General features: G+C 44.3%; 2 protein-coding genes across 19 annotated transcripts in view; one reads left to right on the top strand and one right to left on the bottom strand.

The window, feature by feature from the left end:
- Positions 1-6,170, bottom strand: part of NLK (nemo like kinase) — a 43,733-nt gene extending 37,563 nt beyond the window's left edge. For 2 of the 4 annotated variants that reach the window (XM_071765654.1, XM_071765651.1), the window contains exon 1: positions 4,559-6,135. In XM_071765654.1, the coding sequence (XP_071621755.1) occupies positions 4,559-5,016 (458 nt within the window). In that variant the 5' untranslated portion in view covers positions 5,017-6,135. The other 2 variants (XM_071765653.1, XM_071765652.1) reach the window with 2 other exon arrangements.
- A 675-nt stretch (positions 6,171-6,845) lies between these two features.
- LYRM9 (LYR motif containing 9) overlaps positions 6,846-16,713 on the top strand; it is a 29,891-nt gene continuing 20,023 nt past the window's right edge. For 6 of the 15 annotated variants that reach the window (XR_011730128.1, XR_011730127.1, XM_071765335.1 and 3 more), the window contains exons 1-2: positions 6,921-7,137; positions 16,135-16,209. The gene's annotated coding sequence lies outside the window, so the exon portion shown is untranslated. The other 9 variants (XM_071765340.1, XM_071765330.1, XM_071765331.1 and 6 more) reach the window with 8 other exon arrangements.

Genomic DNA, 16,713 nt, shown 5'->3' with positions numbered 1-16,713 from the left:
ATTAGTCAATACAAAATGTCAGATGGAAGAGTTGCAAACAAAGCAAAGAGTTGTCCATCTAAATGCTAATTAACACGGGACATTTCCTCAGGTTCAGGAACTGCTCTCCACTCACAGGTGAGTTTTGAGGGGCTGGAAAAAGATTGTGATACAAACAGCTTTAGCTTACAAAACTCTCTCTCACACCAAAAGTCTTCCAGGGTTTCATAAAACAAAGTTTCATAATTCACCTTTTTCAAAGTTTTTCATGCTTACCACACTGGACTTTTGCATTATTATTTGCATTAACTATGCAAAACATCGTGGTGGTTCGCAGCAGTATCTGCTATCAAAGGGAACTTTTCCTGCAGTTATTCATACTTTTTTGAAGATGTAACACCTTTTTTTCCAAATAGAGATTCTAGTAATTTTGTCCAAAACAAATGATCTGTAAAGCACACTTGCTCAGCATGAAGTGTTCCTTTAAAGTAACTGTTAGGAGATTATCAGTTTATCCTGGAAACGTCTTTCCCACTCCCGTGCTTAGCATCAGCACAGCCATAAAACCCTCTTAAAATAGTTCTAGGGTCCAGGCAACAATCAGCTGTATGCAATATTCTTTCCATTTTTATTTAGCAATGATTTTAGTGATTTCAGGCCTTTGAAGGCCAGGAATGAGCAGTAGATTTAGGCTGAATTATTTCTGCCTTCAAAGGCTATATAGCAGCCCGTACATAAAGCCCTACCTCAACATCAACAGCCAGACTACTTGGAATATTGCACTGCTGTTTTACTCTCTGAATAAAATGTATTAGAAGCAACTACATCAAAACAACACTGCAATTTAAAAAGCCTAAAGTAGAACTTAAAAAAAGAAATTAATATACTTTTTTCTATTGCCATTTGTAACAGATTTCCCAGAGATACATTTAACATAATTTTGTTAATAATAAAGCAGATTGCTTTATTTCACTGTCTTTGGTGAATGATGGTAACTTTTCAAAATTAGAGACACATAATAAAACAAATGCAATCCCCACACACCTTACAGAGCCACAGTCTATTATCCCACAGGAGTGGATATGTCCCAAGCAAAAAGACATTTAAATAAAATCCCAGCAGTGGTGTTCGGAGCTTGAACCAGCAACTAAAATAATTACTCCCAGTCTAACTCCCCAGCAGATGCAGTTCCTCATCACTGGTCGAGGAATATTGCATGGAAACAGCATGAGCACTTCTAGCAGAGGCATTGAGGCTCTACCCCTTACTCCCAAAACTGTGAGCCTCGGCACATTCATATTATTATTATTATTATTGTTATTGTTGTTATTATTATTATTATTATTATTATGAATCCCACCAGATGGCAGCAGCATTTCTCAGCAAAACAGGGAGAACTTCTGCAAGGGACAGCTCCTTATTCTTAGAATATACAAAAGACTTCCAAAAATCAGACAGACAATATAAAACATGGGGCCCAAGCCGAGTTTGTTGCTGAAACTAAAACCCAGATATTTTTCTACAACACCTTAAGAAGATGTTAACAGTGAACACGTAAGAGCAAAGTGTGGGGTTTTTCCAGCAAACCAGGGATGCAAGTTGGTTCATGATAATTTGCCAAACCAGAGTGCAGTTAAGCAAGGCTGCAGAACCTGGGAAGGGACCTACACATCCTTTCCTGCTTCAGCAACTCATGCTCCCCTTTTGTCACAGGTCAGAAACACCGAGCTCTGATACTGCAAGAAGATGCTCACCTCCACCCTGTGCTACAGCATGACAGAAATGGATAAACACAGGAATTTAATGCTATCATGTTCAAGAGTTTCTCTTCTACTTTGCCAGCTGGGGTTAAGTTCACTTTAAAATCTCTGTGTAGCCATGGATGATGTGCCAAGGATGGCTGGTTTAAAACATAATGGTGAGCAGATGACAAGGATCCAGTCTGTGTACACAGACACCAGCAGCAGCACTGACCCACAGGAGTTAATAAAGAAAATGCTGAAGCATGACGCTTTGGCTCTTCATGAGTGAAAACCCAGCAGCACATTAGCTACCCCAAAACATCATGAAGTACCAGACAAATGAGCTAATGACAATTGATTATCCAGCTGCCAAGTCAAAATCTCTCTCAGCAAGCTGACGGGAAACTCCGTACCACACGCTACCAGTTACTTCAACTTGCTAAACTTAACTGCAGAAGTTGGATCTTTCAAGACAATGCAACAACACACCTGAGTAGCAAGATGAAAGACTGCTTCTTCAGATACTCAAACTGTCAGCAGAATAACATCCATTTCCCTCAGAAGTACAGATATGAACTTTCTGTTTTCTATTAGTGCCGGAGTGTGCTCAGAGAGGTGCAGAGAAGCAAGAGAATCCCTACGCAGAATTAGCTTCAGCCTTATGTTACTGAAAACTGTGCTACATTTGTACCAAAGTATACATTTTTCACATCTGAGTCAACTATAAATATCCAAATCAATGTTTATGTTGAGTTGCATTATCTCGCATGGCTAAAATTAAATTACACAGGCCTTCTTTTATGCTTTGAATGAAATCTAAAGTTCAGTGTAATTACTGCTTACAGGCTCTTAACTTCAGCCTGCATTCACTTGGGGCAAGTTAATGTGGAATGCCAAAAGCCTAACAGTGACCACTGAATCCAAACAGATGTGAGCAAAGAGGAACTTATTTCAAACACTGACTTTCTCATTCTGGACAGTTTTACCAAAGGAGATCTGACCTCCAAGCTTCTGCTTTTATTTTACTTAACATCCCCTCTCTTTTTTAAATTGTTGCTACTTTGAAGTAAAGGCTGCAGTTACAACTCTGCGGGTACAGTCCCTCCACTGTCAGTCCCTGCTTGTCCAGGGGTCTGGGGATGGGGGAGACACTTCTGGCCCCATTCCACCTGGTGTCAGTCCGGAGCAGACAGACCCTTTGGCTTTCCAAACTTTTTTTTTTTTTTTTTTTTCCCCTCAACATTTTTAGTTATATTTAAATATGCAAGCTTGACATTTTATTCTACTGACTACCATGGAAGCAGATCTCTCTCTGCACCTTACTTTTTGGCAAATAAAACTGAGAAAACAAAGACCTAGGAAATACACACAGGTAAACAAAATGCTTGGAGAAAAGATAAAAAGCTCTGCTCTTACATAACAACCTAAATTTGAAGTTACAAATACTCCACACTTTATCAAAAAATGTATGAACACATGGAAATAATCTTTAGGTAATTTTTACAGCACATTTCTTGTCAGTTTTCATTCTCTCATATCAACTTCTTTCATACCTTACCATAGCAAGATCACAGCAGTGCCAGCTGTACAACAGCCCCCTGTGACCTGGGAAACTTAGCATTTAAATTAACTCCCCGGGGCCTTCGGAACTGAGGGACAGGAGATCAACTGTAACATTAACCTACGCCCAGGCTGGGCAGCTTGTTCAGCCTTCTTATAAAACATGGTTTTATTACAAGCACTGGTCTGGTTATGAGAGACCAATTTTAAAGGCTGGGAGGAAGGAATAACGTGTCTTGCTCTTGTGGTCCTGTCCTGTACTTGGCCACCATGTGCTGGTACAGACTGCAACCCCAGGCATGCAACACTTGTGTCTCAGCAGAACCAAAGCAGGGCCAGTACCCTGAGCAGCACTCCTGAGGCTCGGCAGAGAGCTGGGGGAAGTTCTGCAGTGACACAAGGCAGTTGCACACTTCAAACTTTGTTTCTGTGACACAGGAAGTGTGCTGCAACACACTGGCTCTCAGAAACCCCACTGAGGCATCATCCTGGGGCTCCTCACACAGGGTATGTCAGCACATGGTAAACTGACAGCTGTTTATAAAGTAAAATACATCCAAAAATATGAAAAACGATGTCAGCATTACCTCGATGATCCTGAAGAGCTGTAATTACACATACTATACTAGGGTGGTCACAAAATGCATTTTAAGAGATTACATTCCACTGGCAGAATCCTCTGCCACAGCAGCTGGGGGAACGGCAGCGTAGTGAGGGAGAAAATCCCATTTACATTTACGAGAGGAGAGCAAAGTTCAGACATTCTGTTTCAGGTAGCATGCAGCACACTACTGGAGGTCAAACAGTCTCCTAGACAAAGATCTTGACAGGTGACTGAAGAAGGAAGACATTTTCATATGCTTTTAATTTCTAAATCTTAAGTCAGGTCAAAATATATATTCAAATGCTCATTTGTTAACCTGAAATTTTAGGAAGCACAGCTTACCTACACGGAATGCATATTCTAATAAAATGTACAGAAGGTATATAAATATGTTGCATCTGTCTCAAAAGAGACTGATGGTGTGGCCTGCTAGTCAGAGGCTGCTCTTCACCACTCTAAACCTCGTTCTGCCAACAAAACCAAGAGAAGCCAACTTTCTAAGAACAGAGACGAACCAGTCAAAAAGACCTGTAGTAAGCAGCTTTTTTGTATTCTGATTCAAATGACAAAAACAAGAATGAATTATGATCTGGTAAAAAAAAAAAAAATGGAAAGGAAAAATCGGTTCAAGTTTTTTTGTGGTTTCTTGGTTTTTTTTTTTTTGGTTACTCACCAGACAACACCAAAGGCTCCATATCCAATAGGTCTGTCCGGCTCAATGTCCAGTTGCTGCTGTGGATGTTGTGAGTGCTGATGATGGTGCGCTTTGACTGCAGCAGCTGCTGCAGCTTGTACCTGAGCTGGGGCTGCTGCAGCTGGTCCAGGGGCCTGACCCGGTGCCGGTGAAGGGAAATATGGCTGCTGCTGCCCTGGGTTGAGCATTGCTGCGGCCGCAGCCGCAGCCGCCGCGGCCGCAGCTGCCGAAGAGGCATGCTGCTGTACGGGGTGCACTGCAGCTGCAGAGCCTGGATGCAAGTGATGTTGAGGGTGGTGGTGGTGATGGAGGTGAGGAGGAGGGAGGTGAGGAAGGTGGTGGTGATGGTGGTGGTGGTGACCTGCTGCTGCTGCAGACGTACCGCCATTGTAAGCCGCCATCATTTTTGCGTTGGCTGTTGTGCCACAGAGAGACATTCAAAAAAATGCCCTTTGATTGGATAACAACTGGGTCAAGCTGTCATTTGGCCATAAAAATGAAATCTGCTACACTTTAAAAGAAGTTGGGTTTCATCATACACGGCCCACCTTTAAAAACATGGAGCTCAACTGGCCTTATCTCCTCGCGAAGCCAAACAATTTGGAGAATCTCTTCATGTGTGCGTGAGCCAGAGTGCACGAACCCTCTTCCCCCAAGAGTCCAGCTGTGGTTGGCTACTGAAACTCCATCCTTGGGCAACTGGGTTGGGTTTTGTTTGGTTTTTTTCCTTCACTTTTTTTTTTTTCTTGTTCTTTTTTTTTTTTTTTTTTAAATATAAAAAAGAAATACAGCGCTCAATCCCCCTTCTCTCCAGAGGGAGGATCTGGAGTCTCTCCCCTGGAACACCCTGAGAGGACTGACAAGTCTACCCCTTCCATTCCCACATCATTTTATCCCCTCGAAACCTCCCTGAGCACCCAGGCACCTCCTACATAGCTCCCTCCTCTCAGGCACCTGCTCCCTCAAATATAGCAAAAAAAAAAACCCCACAACCTCGGGAGTTTGCAACTTTTCCTGGAAGGCCTGAAACACACACAAGCACCCAGAAAAAGTGAAGGGGGACGGAAGGGGCGAGGGGAGGAGGGCGAGGATCTGGCGAGGGAGGGCGAAAGGGGGTGAAAAGAAGGTAAAAATAGATGGAGGAAGAGAAAGGGACGGGGCGGAAAAGAAAACAAGGGAGGAACGGGGCGGGCGGGGGGGGGGGGTGGGAAGAGACGGGGCGAGGGGAAAATGGGAGCGGGGAAAGTGACAAATGAATGACAGGGACGAGCGGGGCCGGGATAAAGGGGGCGAGGGGAGGATGCGATGGGGGCAGCGAGGGGCGGCGGCGGCGCCCTGACAGGCTGACCCGGCGGCGGGCAGCGCCTCAGCGGGGGGCGGCTGCGGGCCCCCCCTCGGCGGGGCGGGAGGGCGCGGGCCGGGTGGGGGGAGGGGGGGGGTCTCCGCCGCCTGCGTGCGGCGGGCAGAGGTGGGGGGGCTGCGGGCTCTCAGGCCCCCGCCGCTCCGCGCCGCTCCGCCCCCCGTCCGCCGCCGCCGCCGCCGCCCGCCCCGCCGCCACTCACCTCCTCCTCACGGAGCCCCAGCGCGGAGCGCACAGCGGGCACGCGCACCCGGCCTGCCCTCCCCCCGCCGGCCCCCCCCGCCCCCATGCGGGGCGCGCGCCCGACACCCGCCCGCAGCCAATCGGACCCAGCCCGCCAGGCTCCGCGAGAGCCGCCCCCACCCAATCACCGAGCGGGACACGGCCCCGCCGGCCCATAGGACTCGGCCGCTGCGGAGACTCCCGGGCTCAGTCCCGCCCCCTTGACCCCCGCCGCCCAATCACCGCGCGCCTCCGCGCCCAGGGCTGCCGAGACCCCGCGAGATTCCCTCACCTCACACAACCCTCACCTCGGACGGCCCCGCCTTCTTCTCCTCTCCTGCCAATCGCGTGGCGCCGTTCCAGCCTCCCGGCCAATCGACTCTCCCCCTGAGCCGAGTCCCGCCCCCGAGGCCCGCTTTCGGCCCAATCGCAGCCCCCTTCTCCCATCCGAATACCCAATGAGGAGCAACGCGAGCCCGAAAAGAGGTTACTGGGCCAATAGTACTCGGAGGCGAGGCGGCGGCCTGATTGACGGCTGTGTCCGCCAGTCAGTAGCGGCGGTGGGTGGGACAGGAGCCGCGGCTCTTCCAATCGCGAGGCGAGGCGCGGGGTGAGGGGCCGGGAAGCGGCTGGTGCGGGCGTCTGCCGGTGGGCAGGCAGCCAATGGGAGGCGGGCAGCCGGATGACGAGCGGCGGGAGCAGCCAATGGCGGTGCCGGGGCGGGGTGAGGTGAGGACGCGGCGGGGCGCGGAGGTCACTGTGGAGCTGAGGGGAGGCGGCGGGCGGGTGAGGGGCGGCCGGGCCGGGCAGGGCGATCACTGCCCTCAGGGGCCCTGCGCCTGCTCTGGGGAGCTCCTGGCAACCTGCGGGCTCTGCTGGCTCTGGGCTGAGGTCGCCTCCTCCCCGCCCGGGGCCGAGCAGCTCGGGAGGTTCCTCAGGTAGATGTTTTTGCCTCAGCCCCGCTCTCCAGAGGAAGGTGGTTCTCTCACAAAAGGAGCTGCCTGAGGCCGCTAACGGGACAGCTGGTGTGCTGTAAAGGCGGGGGCTGGCCTCCAGGTGTTTGGAGAAGCTTTTTGGTTGTTGTTGTTCTAAGTTAATTATTTTTACATTTTTTTCCTTTCCATTTGAAGACCAAGAGGTAAAGCTCGAAGGCTCCACCTGGCAGGCGTGAAGCAAGCGGGTGCTGGCTCTGAGGGGCTCTGGGGGCTCCAGAGGCGGGGGGGGAAGCTGTGGGGTGAGCTGCCCTCTCCTTTGGGCAGAGGGGAGAAGAAGAAAATCAGAGGGATTAAGATTTTCTGTAGCGGAGAGAGCGAGTAGCAGGTACCATAGCCAGCTCTCCTCAAGCCTGGGTTCCTGGGGTTGCTGCAGCCTGCTCAGGAGTTACAGTTCAAATGTAAAGCACGTGTTAATCGAGGATGAAAAATATTTGATGTGGTTTGTTGTTGTAGTTCACTTCTGCCCGTAGTCTGCATGTGTGGAGAAAGCAGTGTGGTACTGCAAAGAGTAAGTGTTCCCTAAAAGAGAGTAATAAATTATTGGCAGTTTTAACACTTTTCATTTGCTTGTGTGAATATTAATCATATCTGATCAAGTTTTACCTCAGAAAAATAAGTTAATCAGAGCCTTTCCCATGATGGTAGTAGAGTTAAATTAAGTGCTGAAGAGGTTCCTTCAGAGGGTGAAACTGTCCCCAGTTCTCCTCGTAGCATTTGTCTGAACTACTACAAACCATGCTTTCCAATTTCCAGGTCTGTAAAGTGTAAGTAGAATCTGGGAGCCACTTGGTTTTTCTAAATTTAGTTTAGCTTAAAGTGCTGAAACCACGTTGTCCATATTTTATTTGCCCTTTGGAGCTGAACCAGCACTTTTCAATGAGGTGAGAGACTGGTGAGATGGCAGCTGAAGGGATACACTTATCTTTAGTGTCCATATGGAGTTCTGTCAGATGCCTGTGTTAATGACCCACCCCAACAAGTATATCTTTCTTCCACACTGGGTTTATAAACACTTGGAACTGGTGTCCATGGGCTCTGTCATGCTGTGGAGCTTAAGGCTATCAGTTCAGCTGCTTTTTAGGCACTTCATGCTATGAAACTTAAGGGAGACAAGATCCAGTTGATTCATGCAGAGCTATGGTTAAGGAAAAATGTTTTAAAAGAATCTTAAGAGAACATGAAACATGCAAAGTACTCAACTTTTAGTAACCCTTTTCTTTCTCCAGTGCAGGTATGTTAAAGTGTTTTGTGCTAGTTAATAGGAATCACTCCTGCTCAGAACAGGGCTGCAGAAGGAATTAGCTGTGTGCTATTGTAAGTCAGAGCTTCCTTGTTATTTAATGCCTCTGTGTAAGAAGCAGAAGTCTGCTGAGGGGGAGCTCATTACAGAGCTGGCTCATGCAACTTTGAGCAAGAGTGTTTTGTGAGTAGTTCAATGAGCTTGAGCTGCTTGATGAGTGAGTTGGCAGAATCTAACCAGAGTAATGTGAACTGGGCAGGTAGAGACACTGCTCTAGATCCTGCCAAAGCCCAGTTTGATTGCAACTAATTTGTCATCCCCAGTGATGCATGGAGATATGTGATTGGTGGCTACTGCTGATGAAACATGACAGATCAATTCTAATCTCTTACTGGTGAAGGCAGTTATTCATGGGGACATGCATCTGTCTCTTACTATTTTATTCACAGTGAGAGTGTTGTAAAGCAATAGCAAGTCTGCTGTTTGAGTACCAAACACTGAGTGCTAGTATATCTACATTTGTCAGGCACTCTTGGCTTAACTAATTTAAAAACTAAAAACGAAATTAAATACTATGCATGAGAAACACAGGGCACAGACTTGTCCCTCTTTGAAAATCTCCTGTATCAAGTTTAGTCTTTTCTGACTCTTGAGAGATTTATTTTCTCCTTGTATTTCCCACTTGCTTTGCAGGGGTATAATTTTTTTGACAGCATTCTGCACAAGGGCAGGAGATGGAAGGCAATTTGTAATCAGCCAGTTATATTTCTTTGGTGCTCCTCAGCAGTGTTCTAACCTTAAAATTCTCCACAAAAGATTGCATCATATTGAAGAGCATAAAATGTTATGGTCTGGTTCCAGGCATAGGCTTTGTGGTTTTTTTCTTGTACCACAAGAACTAGCTGTGAAAACAAGACTCTGAACATTAGAGCAAGTCTTTTGAAGTAATGGCTGAGTGTTGTGCAGCAGCTATGCACCCTGGGTTGTTGTGACCCCTTTAATGGAGAAGAAGTAACATTTAAGTGGAATGAAGCATGTTTGCACAGATTTGTCTCTAATAAATTAATCTGTTGATAAAATGCAGTGAGGAGCAGGGGGAAAGAATATATTTTTTTAACTCTGATGCTGTGTAAAGGTTTGTGTGTCTAAAGTTTGCAAGGATGGCAGTATCCCATCATCTGAGAGCTGGGCAGGGTTCTGCTTGCCTTGTTGAACATGGCACAAATCCCTGTCCTGCTCTGGGCAATGTGTTAATGACAAGATAGGGAAAAAGGCCCATCAAGTAGTTAAATGGAGTGGATGACTTAGGATGACCTTGTTAGTCTACAAAACGGGGATATCGACCACGATGAGCTCTGTCTTTGTCTTTGAAGCAGCAGTGTGGGAATGTGGCTGCTTCTTTGAACAACAACTGAAATGATGAAAACAACTTCAGTAGAGCTGTGGGTCAGGGGACAGCTGGTGTGAATGACAGATGGTGTCACCTAAGATACTGCATATCTCTGATGTGGGAGATCAGACTCTACAGGCACTTGGACTGCTCTGCTGCCCTCTCAGCCCTGTCTGGGGCTCCTGCAGTGCCCAGTTCCTGGTGGTTGTGTTGCAATTGGCAGCTTTGTCCCATGTTTGTCCAGTGAACTGGATGTGCAGATATGGAGATCATGAGCAGCACGAGGGCTTGAATTCATCCCGAAGACTATCACCTCCAGAACACTGAACTCCATCCTCTTTAGTGCTTCCTGGCCAAAAGTGTTTTCTTTTGAATTTGCTGAAGGAGTTCCTGAATTCTTTGCTTGCTGCAGAGCTTTAGTGAGAGCTTGGATTTAACCGGGGGAGTGCTCAGGTGCTTAAAGTTGTTTTATCATAATTTGCCATTTGAAGACTTCAGTCTGATTGTTTAGTTCTTTGTCTCATTTTCCTTCTTCCTGCTAAACACTAGTTGCTGGAGGTAGAGAGATAGAGGGAAGGTCTTTATCCCCTGTGGCTTTTTGGAGAAAGAGACAGTTCTGCAGTTTTCTCTGTTCTACATTTCTTTGCACCAGAAATGACCCTGCTGCTCTTTGTTACCAGTGTTTCCTTTTATCCTTCTCCTGGCAGCTGCTCTTGCTCCATTTTGATGTTGGAACAGCAAATCAACTCCCTCTGAAGCAAATGTCATGCCAGTAAAGATGTTGAAGCAGCAAGAAAATCATCTCTGTCTCTGAAGACTGAATTGGAGACCTTTGTGAATGAGATGTTCTTAAAATAGCTCCACAGCGTGTTATCTTCCCTAGAAGGCAGAGAATTAAAAACACCACCACAAGCCTCTTCTTTCTGTGTGAGCAGGATCCCTAAATAATGTTTTTTCATGTGGGGAGAGAAGCAGGTTATCTAGTTTTCCTCCAAATTTAATTAGGCACAATGGTATCCAGGCACTTTTTCTGCATAATCTTTTATTCTGAGATGGGGGAGGAAGGAGGGAGATTAAGACACCACTACTTAATGATAGGTTGAATTTTCTGGTTTGTAGATTTAATCAGAATAGAAAATCCTGTTGCTGAGGTGGTGTTTTTTGAAAGAACATCTTTCAGAGACCTACTTGCTGCTCTGGTTGTCCCACAGTTGGCTTTTTGTTCTGTCATTGATTCCAGTGACAACACTGAACAAAGCAGTTGGGTTGATCTGAATTGATTGTATGCTTCTCTGATTGTATGCCTCTTGCTGGGGTCTTTTTTGCAAAATCATGGCTAACAGTCATGATTATTTCTTGCAGGTGTATGTGTCTCTACATACCAATTAGTTTTGTTTGCTTTAGCTTTATGATGCTAGCACAAAGTCCAGCCTGATTCTGATCCCTCTTCTCCCCCACCTTTATTTCCAGTTTGGATAGCCTCTCAGTCCTCCTTCATGCAGTGAACTAATTTTGTCTGGCATAATAGCTCATAAATCCATCACTGTGTCAGAGTTCCTTGAGTGTTGTAATAGACCATGTGCCTTCAGCATCAAAATAAAAAAAAAAGAGCAGTGCATTAAGAAAACACTTAAACAGTAATTTTCTAAGTTGTGGTCTTAGCAGGAGCACACCTATCCATTATAGCAGGGTGGTTTTGAGAATGCAACATGAAGAGTTTTCCTCTGGGGTACAGAGTAGTGATTATTCCCCATGGTCTTGCCAGTGTTGCTGCACTGCTTTGTCCCAGACAAGTAGTCAAGGTAGGAATAAGGAATATTCAGGGTAGGAATACAGACAGGACCAGGACGTGGGGAACCCAATGAGAAACAGGAAACTGGCAGCCTGGTTCATGACAGCATTTCACCCCAGCATTGTCCTCGGAGTGTGATCCAGGTAAAAAGGGGTAATGTGATGCTAATAAGGCTCCAGTTTACATGGCAGATTTGTTGGTGTTAGTGCAGCCTGGAGCCTGTGCTTTGTTAGGTTGTCACACATGTGAAAAATACATTTCAGTTGGCCTGGCTTCTTTCAGACTGACCTCCATGCTGGTTTTTGGTTTGGATCTTTTCTAGAAGCAAGGTTCTTGGACTGTGCTGTGATGGCAGTAGTTTAAAGATCAGTTAAGACCAGTTTTTTTGTGCAGGGTGGCATATGGAGCCATTCAGGTCTCTGCCTTCCATGTGTTTTATTTAACTTCTGGCAGGTTGCTGGATGGGTGTCTGTACTGACACTGCCTGTCTGAGCCTGCAGTCTCTGTCCGAGCTGGCAAACCACCTGCTCAGGTTATTAGCTTACACTGGTTGTTTTCACCCTAGATTTACATATATTTTGATGCTTTGGGCTCATATCTGTTGCAGGAAAGTATTTCCTATGCAAAGATATCAATTTACATTAAATATTATGGTGTTATTAAAGGATCTGTTCAGTGGAATTTCAGGTACTAATCTCAGGTGATCAACAATAAATGTAGAGCCAAAGCCATTTTACCTTTGCTGTTTTCTTTTCCCCACAGTACTGTTAATGAAATAACAGAAACCAATTTCTCCAGGCAAAAACCACCGTGGCTTCAATCTGTGACAGTACATGCATATATTTTACAAGAGTTGCATCACCATTTGTTGCTTGTTTAGATATGCCACGTGTTTAGTGGCCTTGTTCTGCTATGAGATCCACTGTTTCTGGAGTGAAGTCTAGCTAAAAATAATACCAAGACAGAAGTTGCAGTGGAGTTAGAGTGGAGTTGCTCTAAATTATCCTAGTGGAGGATCTAGGCAACCATGGCCTCTGTGGATATAACTGATGGAAATAATTAGCATCACTGATAGAAACACAAAGTTTTATAAATTCTATTAGTTGTTTTAAAATTTTTAATGTTTTTCCTAATCCTGTTTTTTGACATTATGGTATCTCTTTAAGAGCTTTCTTTACCAGATCAATTTCTATCCTAGTAGGGTAACTAAAGCTTTTCAGCTGTCCACCCAATTTATCCTTCTGGACTAAATTTCCCATATGAAGATAACCAGCAGCAATACTCCCCTCGGGAGATTTGTATCAATTAGTTGCACATCACTAATTTCCATGGTATTGGTGGACCAGTCAGTTGCAAGAAAGCTGTTGTGTAAACAGTTATGGCTGCTGAGGGTTTGTCTTTGCCTTTTTTTTTGTTTTGTTTCGTTTGAAATACTTCTTTCACATGGCAGCTACTGAAAACCTGCTTCTCCTGTAGTTCCCTGGAAGCCCTGTCAATGTGTTTCACTGTATGGTTTGTGCATGTGCTGCTTTCTGGGTTTTGGGGTTGGGTTTTGTGCTGTATGTGAAGAACCAGACTTGGTGAGAGCTCAGGATGCATCCATTGTATTTTCATGCTCTGTAGACATTGCTCTGGCTCCATGTACATCTCTGGTGTCTCTCCACCTCCTTAGCACCACTGACCAAGATTAAGGAACTGGAAAGAAACTATATTGATAATGTGAGTGGAAAATGCAGTCTAGCAGGAAAGTGGGTTACTCCCCAGTGGGAGTGCAGACAAGGCTGCAGTTAATCCATCCTGTAGCCAGAGAAAGGTGGGGTTAGTCTGCTTATCCTGGGCTTGGGGTTGGGGTTTTTCAGCACTGATACATCCCCAAATGCTGTAGCACTGTTGCAGCCTTCTTGCCATCTCAGCAGGTGTATCAGGACATGAAGCTGTTCTCAGTCACTCCAGGCAAATCCCAAGTAGTGCCATGGGATCTTGTGAGGTGCTCTGGCTTTAGACAGAAGGGGAGGACAGGACAACGTGTGGTTTTTAGGAACCTGCTACCAGCCATCTCAGCAGTTTCTTTTAGACAGCTGCATTTCTTTTCACTGATGTGAAAAGAAGACAAAACTAATTTAAGACAAAACTAATTTAATATGAGCAATAGAGAAGGAAAATTAAAAGGGCAAAATCATGCAGGAAGCCCATTAAAATGGAAACACTGAAGTAACCAGGTAATTGGGCATTGATTCTGTCCTCACCCCCTGGCTCCCATTGAGCAGTTTTGTATTAAAAGTAACATGTCTTTAGGATGGTGATACAACATCTGTTAGTGCTGAAACAAAATTTTTTGCTTGTTTTTTTCCTCTCCCCACATTCTCCCAATTGACTATAAATCAATGTATTCGATCACTCTGGCTGTCATTATTCTGGTAGCAAGCCATGTATTTTCTTTGTTTCATGTTTTGGATCTTTGCTAAAATATAAATGGTTGCATGTTTGGATTTTAAAATTCCATTTATTTATGAATGTGACTTTGTTGCTTCTCTTTTGTACTATAAAAATACAGTGGCATAAAGGGTCATAGCAAGACAATAGATAAAGCTGAAGAATAGATTTGAAATAATGTTTAGAAATCTTACTGGTCTCATTGTTAATTGTGTCTTACTGTTGCTGTGTCTTCCAGTCTTCAAATTATGCTCTAGTTGGGAAAAAAGCATGTGCATAAGTTATATTAGTTAAATGACTCATAACTATATATCTAAAACCTATCCAGTGCTAGGCTGACTAAATAATTTAGAATTACAATGCATATACTGCAGTAAGAAAGATAAATATGGGTGTTGGTTTTGCTGTGAACTCATCATTGATTTTGACTTTTACAGTCAATGTTATGGCACACAGTTGAAATCAGAGAAGAATGGAAATTTCAACTAATTTTTTAATATACTGAAATGTATTAAGTTACACAAAAGAATCCATATTAGAGTAATCCTGCATATATACAGGAAAAAGAGTACCCGGGGTGCATGGCAGATGGTTTCAAAGGAAATCCTCGAGAGCTAGGATTAAAAAGCAATTTTCAGCAAGTTTAAAATGGGTCTCCATATTTGGGTCACAGATATTAACTCTTTCATTACAAACAAATGAGGGAGAAGCCCTGTTGGATTTTTATGGCAGTTTCTCAATGAGTGCTGACCAGGGCACTCTGTGGAAGAAAGAAATGGGAATGTCAGTTAATTCCACTCTGGGAAGCAGAATTTTGATACACAGAGAAACTGATACATTGTGAGTAAATGGGTTTCATCCTTTGGATAACAAACATTGGTAGCCCTTTTAAAATAATGTGTGTATGGCTTCCACTGGTGTCTGCCCACTGAAGCACATTTACATAAAGACAAACACAAAAACTGAGCAGAGGTTTTGTTACTCCAGGTTGTTACTTGGAAGTATTTCTGCAACTACAAATGGAAGGCAAGCCTGAGTTTTTTCAATCATGTTTTAGGGACACACTAGAACTTGATTTTTTTTTTTTTTAAAAAGGTTATACTCTAAAATAGCCAGTAGCATGCAGATATTATTCCAGGCTACCACTGCATGTTGGTGGCATTCAGACATCCAGATATATTATCATCAATATAATGCACAAAAGTGATAGAGTGCAGATCAGCTTTGTATTCTAAGAGCAAGAGATGACACTGCTTTTAGTTAGTAAAAATAGCAAAGCAAGTTGGAGATTATTTGCTTTAACTTACACTAGCTAGTAAAGGTGCTAGGAATGTAATTCACATTTACATCCATGCTCCTTTATACACTCCTGGCACTGTAAAGGAACCTCATTCCTTGACACAAACTGACCTTTCTTTTTAAAGACTCTCTTCTGTCTCCTAAGTGGAAATTCAAGTTAGACATTAAGCAATGTTTATCACTAAACCATGAAATACAGATACTGTTTTATTGTGTTCTCAGAGCTGGGTGTATTTTGAGCAGCTTTGGAAAGCTTTCTGAGCAAAGGTCCCTGGTACTCTGCTAAGTGAGCTACAGAAGTGATCACTGCTTTAAATTGCAGCAGTCAGAATAGAAAGCCCATAATAACCATCCAGGCCCAATACTGAGGAGCTCCCAGGCTGTCCCAGTGCTGATAAATGCTTTTTCCAAAGCAACGTTCTGCTCTCTGACAAATACATAATTCTCTATTGAAGTGAATATGTACAGAGTTCTGAGTACCAGAAACAGTGGCTATTTAAGGTAGTTAAATGCTTTCTTAAATTCTGCAGCTCTAAACAGGAAATGCTGAAGGTAGAGTTCCCCTGAGTGTTTTGGAATTTCTTCCTACTTTTCTGGTTTTCTAGTGTATATTAAGAAGTGTTTTCTGAGCAGATTACTGAAAGCAGTAATCTAGTCCTATCAAGGCCATGAATTCATGTTTAATGTAACTAGTTAGACAAAAGGGAAAGCTGCCATAGTGACAAAGTGTGCTGTGGATGGGCCTCTCTGCACCTCTTTATTGATGGTACTTTAAGAAGCGAATTGAGGAGAAACAGATAATGAAAATTGATTCTTCTCTGCAGGTCTCTCTTGCTTACTGTTGGACTTTGGCAGACCTGATCTGTGAAGATAATTAAAGTTCCTGTGCTCTGAATGCTGTAAGTGATTTTTTCTTTGTTTTACAGGGATTGTTAGGAGCCTGTTTGCCTCAAATAGGGGAAAAGAGGTGAAAATGCCAAATCAGACAAATGGTAGAAATGAACTTGGTGCAGATTAGTTATATGACTCTACATATTTGCAAAAGATATTTCCAAACAGCTTTTGCATTCAGGAATGCCTGAGTGGATGCAGTAGCAGAACCTTAATTGCAAATGGCCAGTAAAAATACCAAAGGAAACAATAATTTCATACTTCTGTCAGGGCTACAAGTAGCTTAGTGATCTCAGCATGGTGGAGGGGATCAGTTGTCACTGTAAACCCTCTAAGTGTGGCTTCTGCAGCACCTGGGATTATGTCCCCCTAGAACATGGACTCCAATTGTCTCTGGTAGGCTACTGCAGGGAGGCAGGAAGTGGAATCCCATGTTTTTGACCTTGTTTCAGCATCCCTTTAATATCTTTGGGACACAGCTCTCTGCTGGTTCTGTAATTAATAGTTATGTC

This window comes from Heliangelus exortis, chromosome 21, assembly GCF_036169615.1.
Source record: "Heliangelus exortis chromosome 21, bHelExo1.hap1, whole genome shotgun sequence".
Classification (NCBI taxonomy): Eukaryota; Metazoa; Chordata; class Aves; order Apodiformes; family Trochilidae; genus Heliangelus; species Heliangelus exortis.
This window is presented reverse-complemented; position numbering and strand designations above follow the sequence as displayed.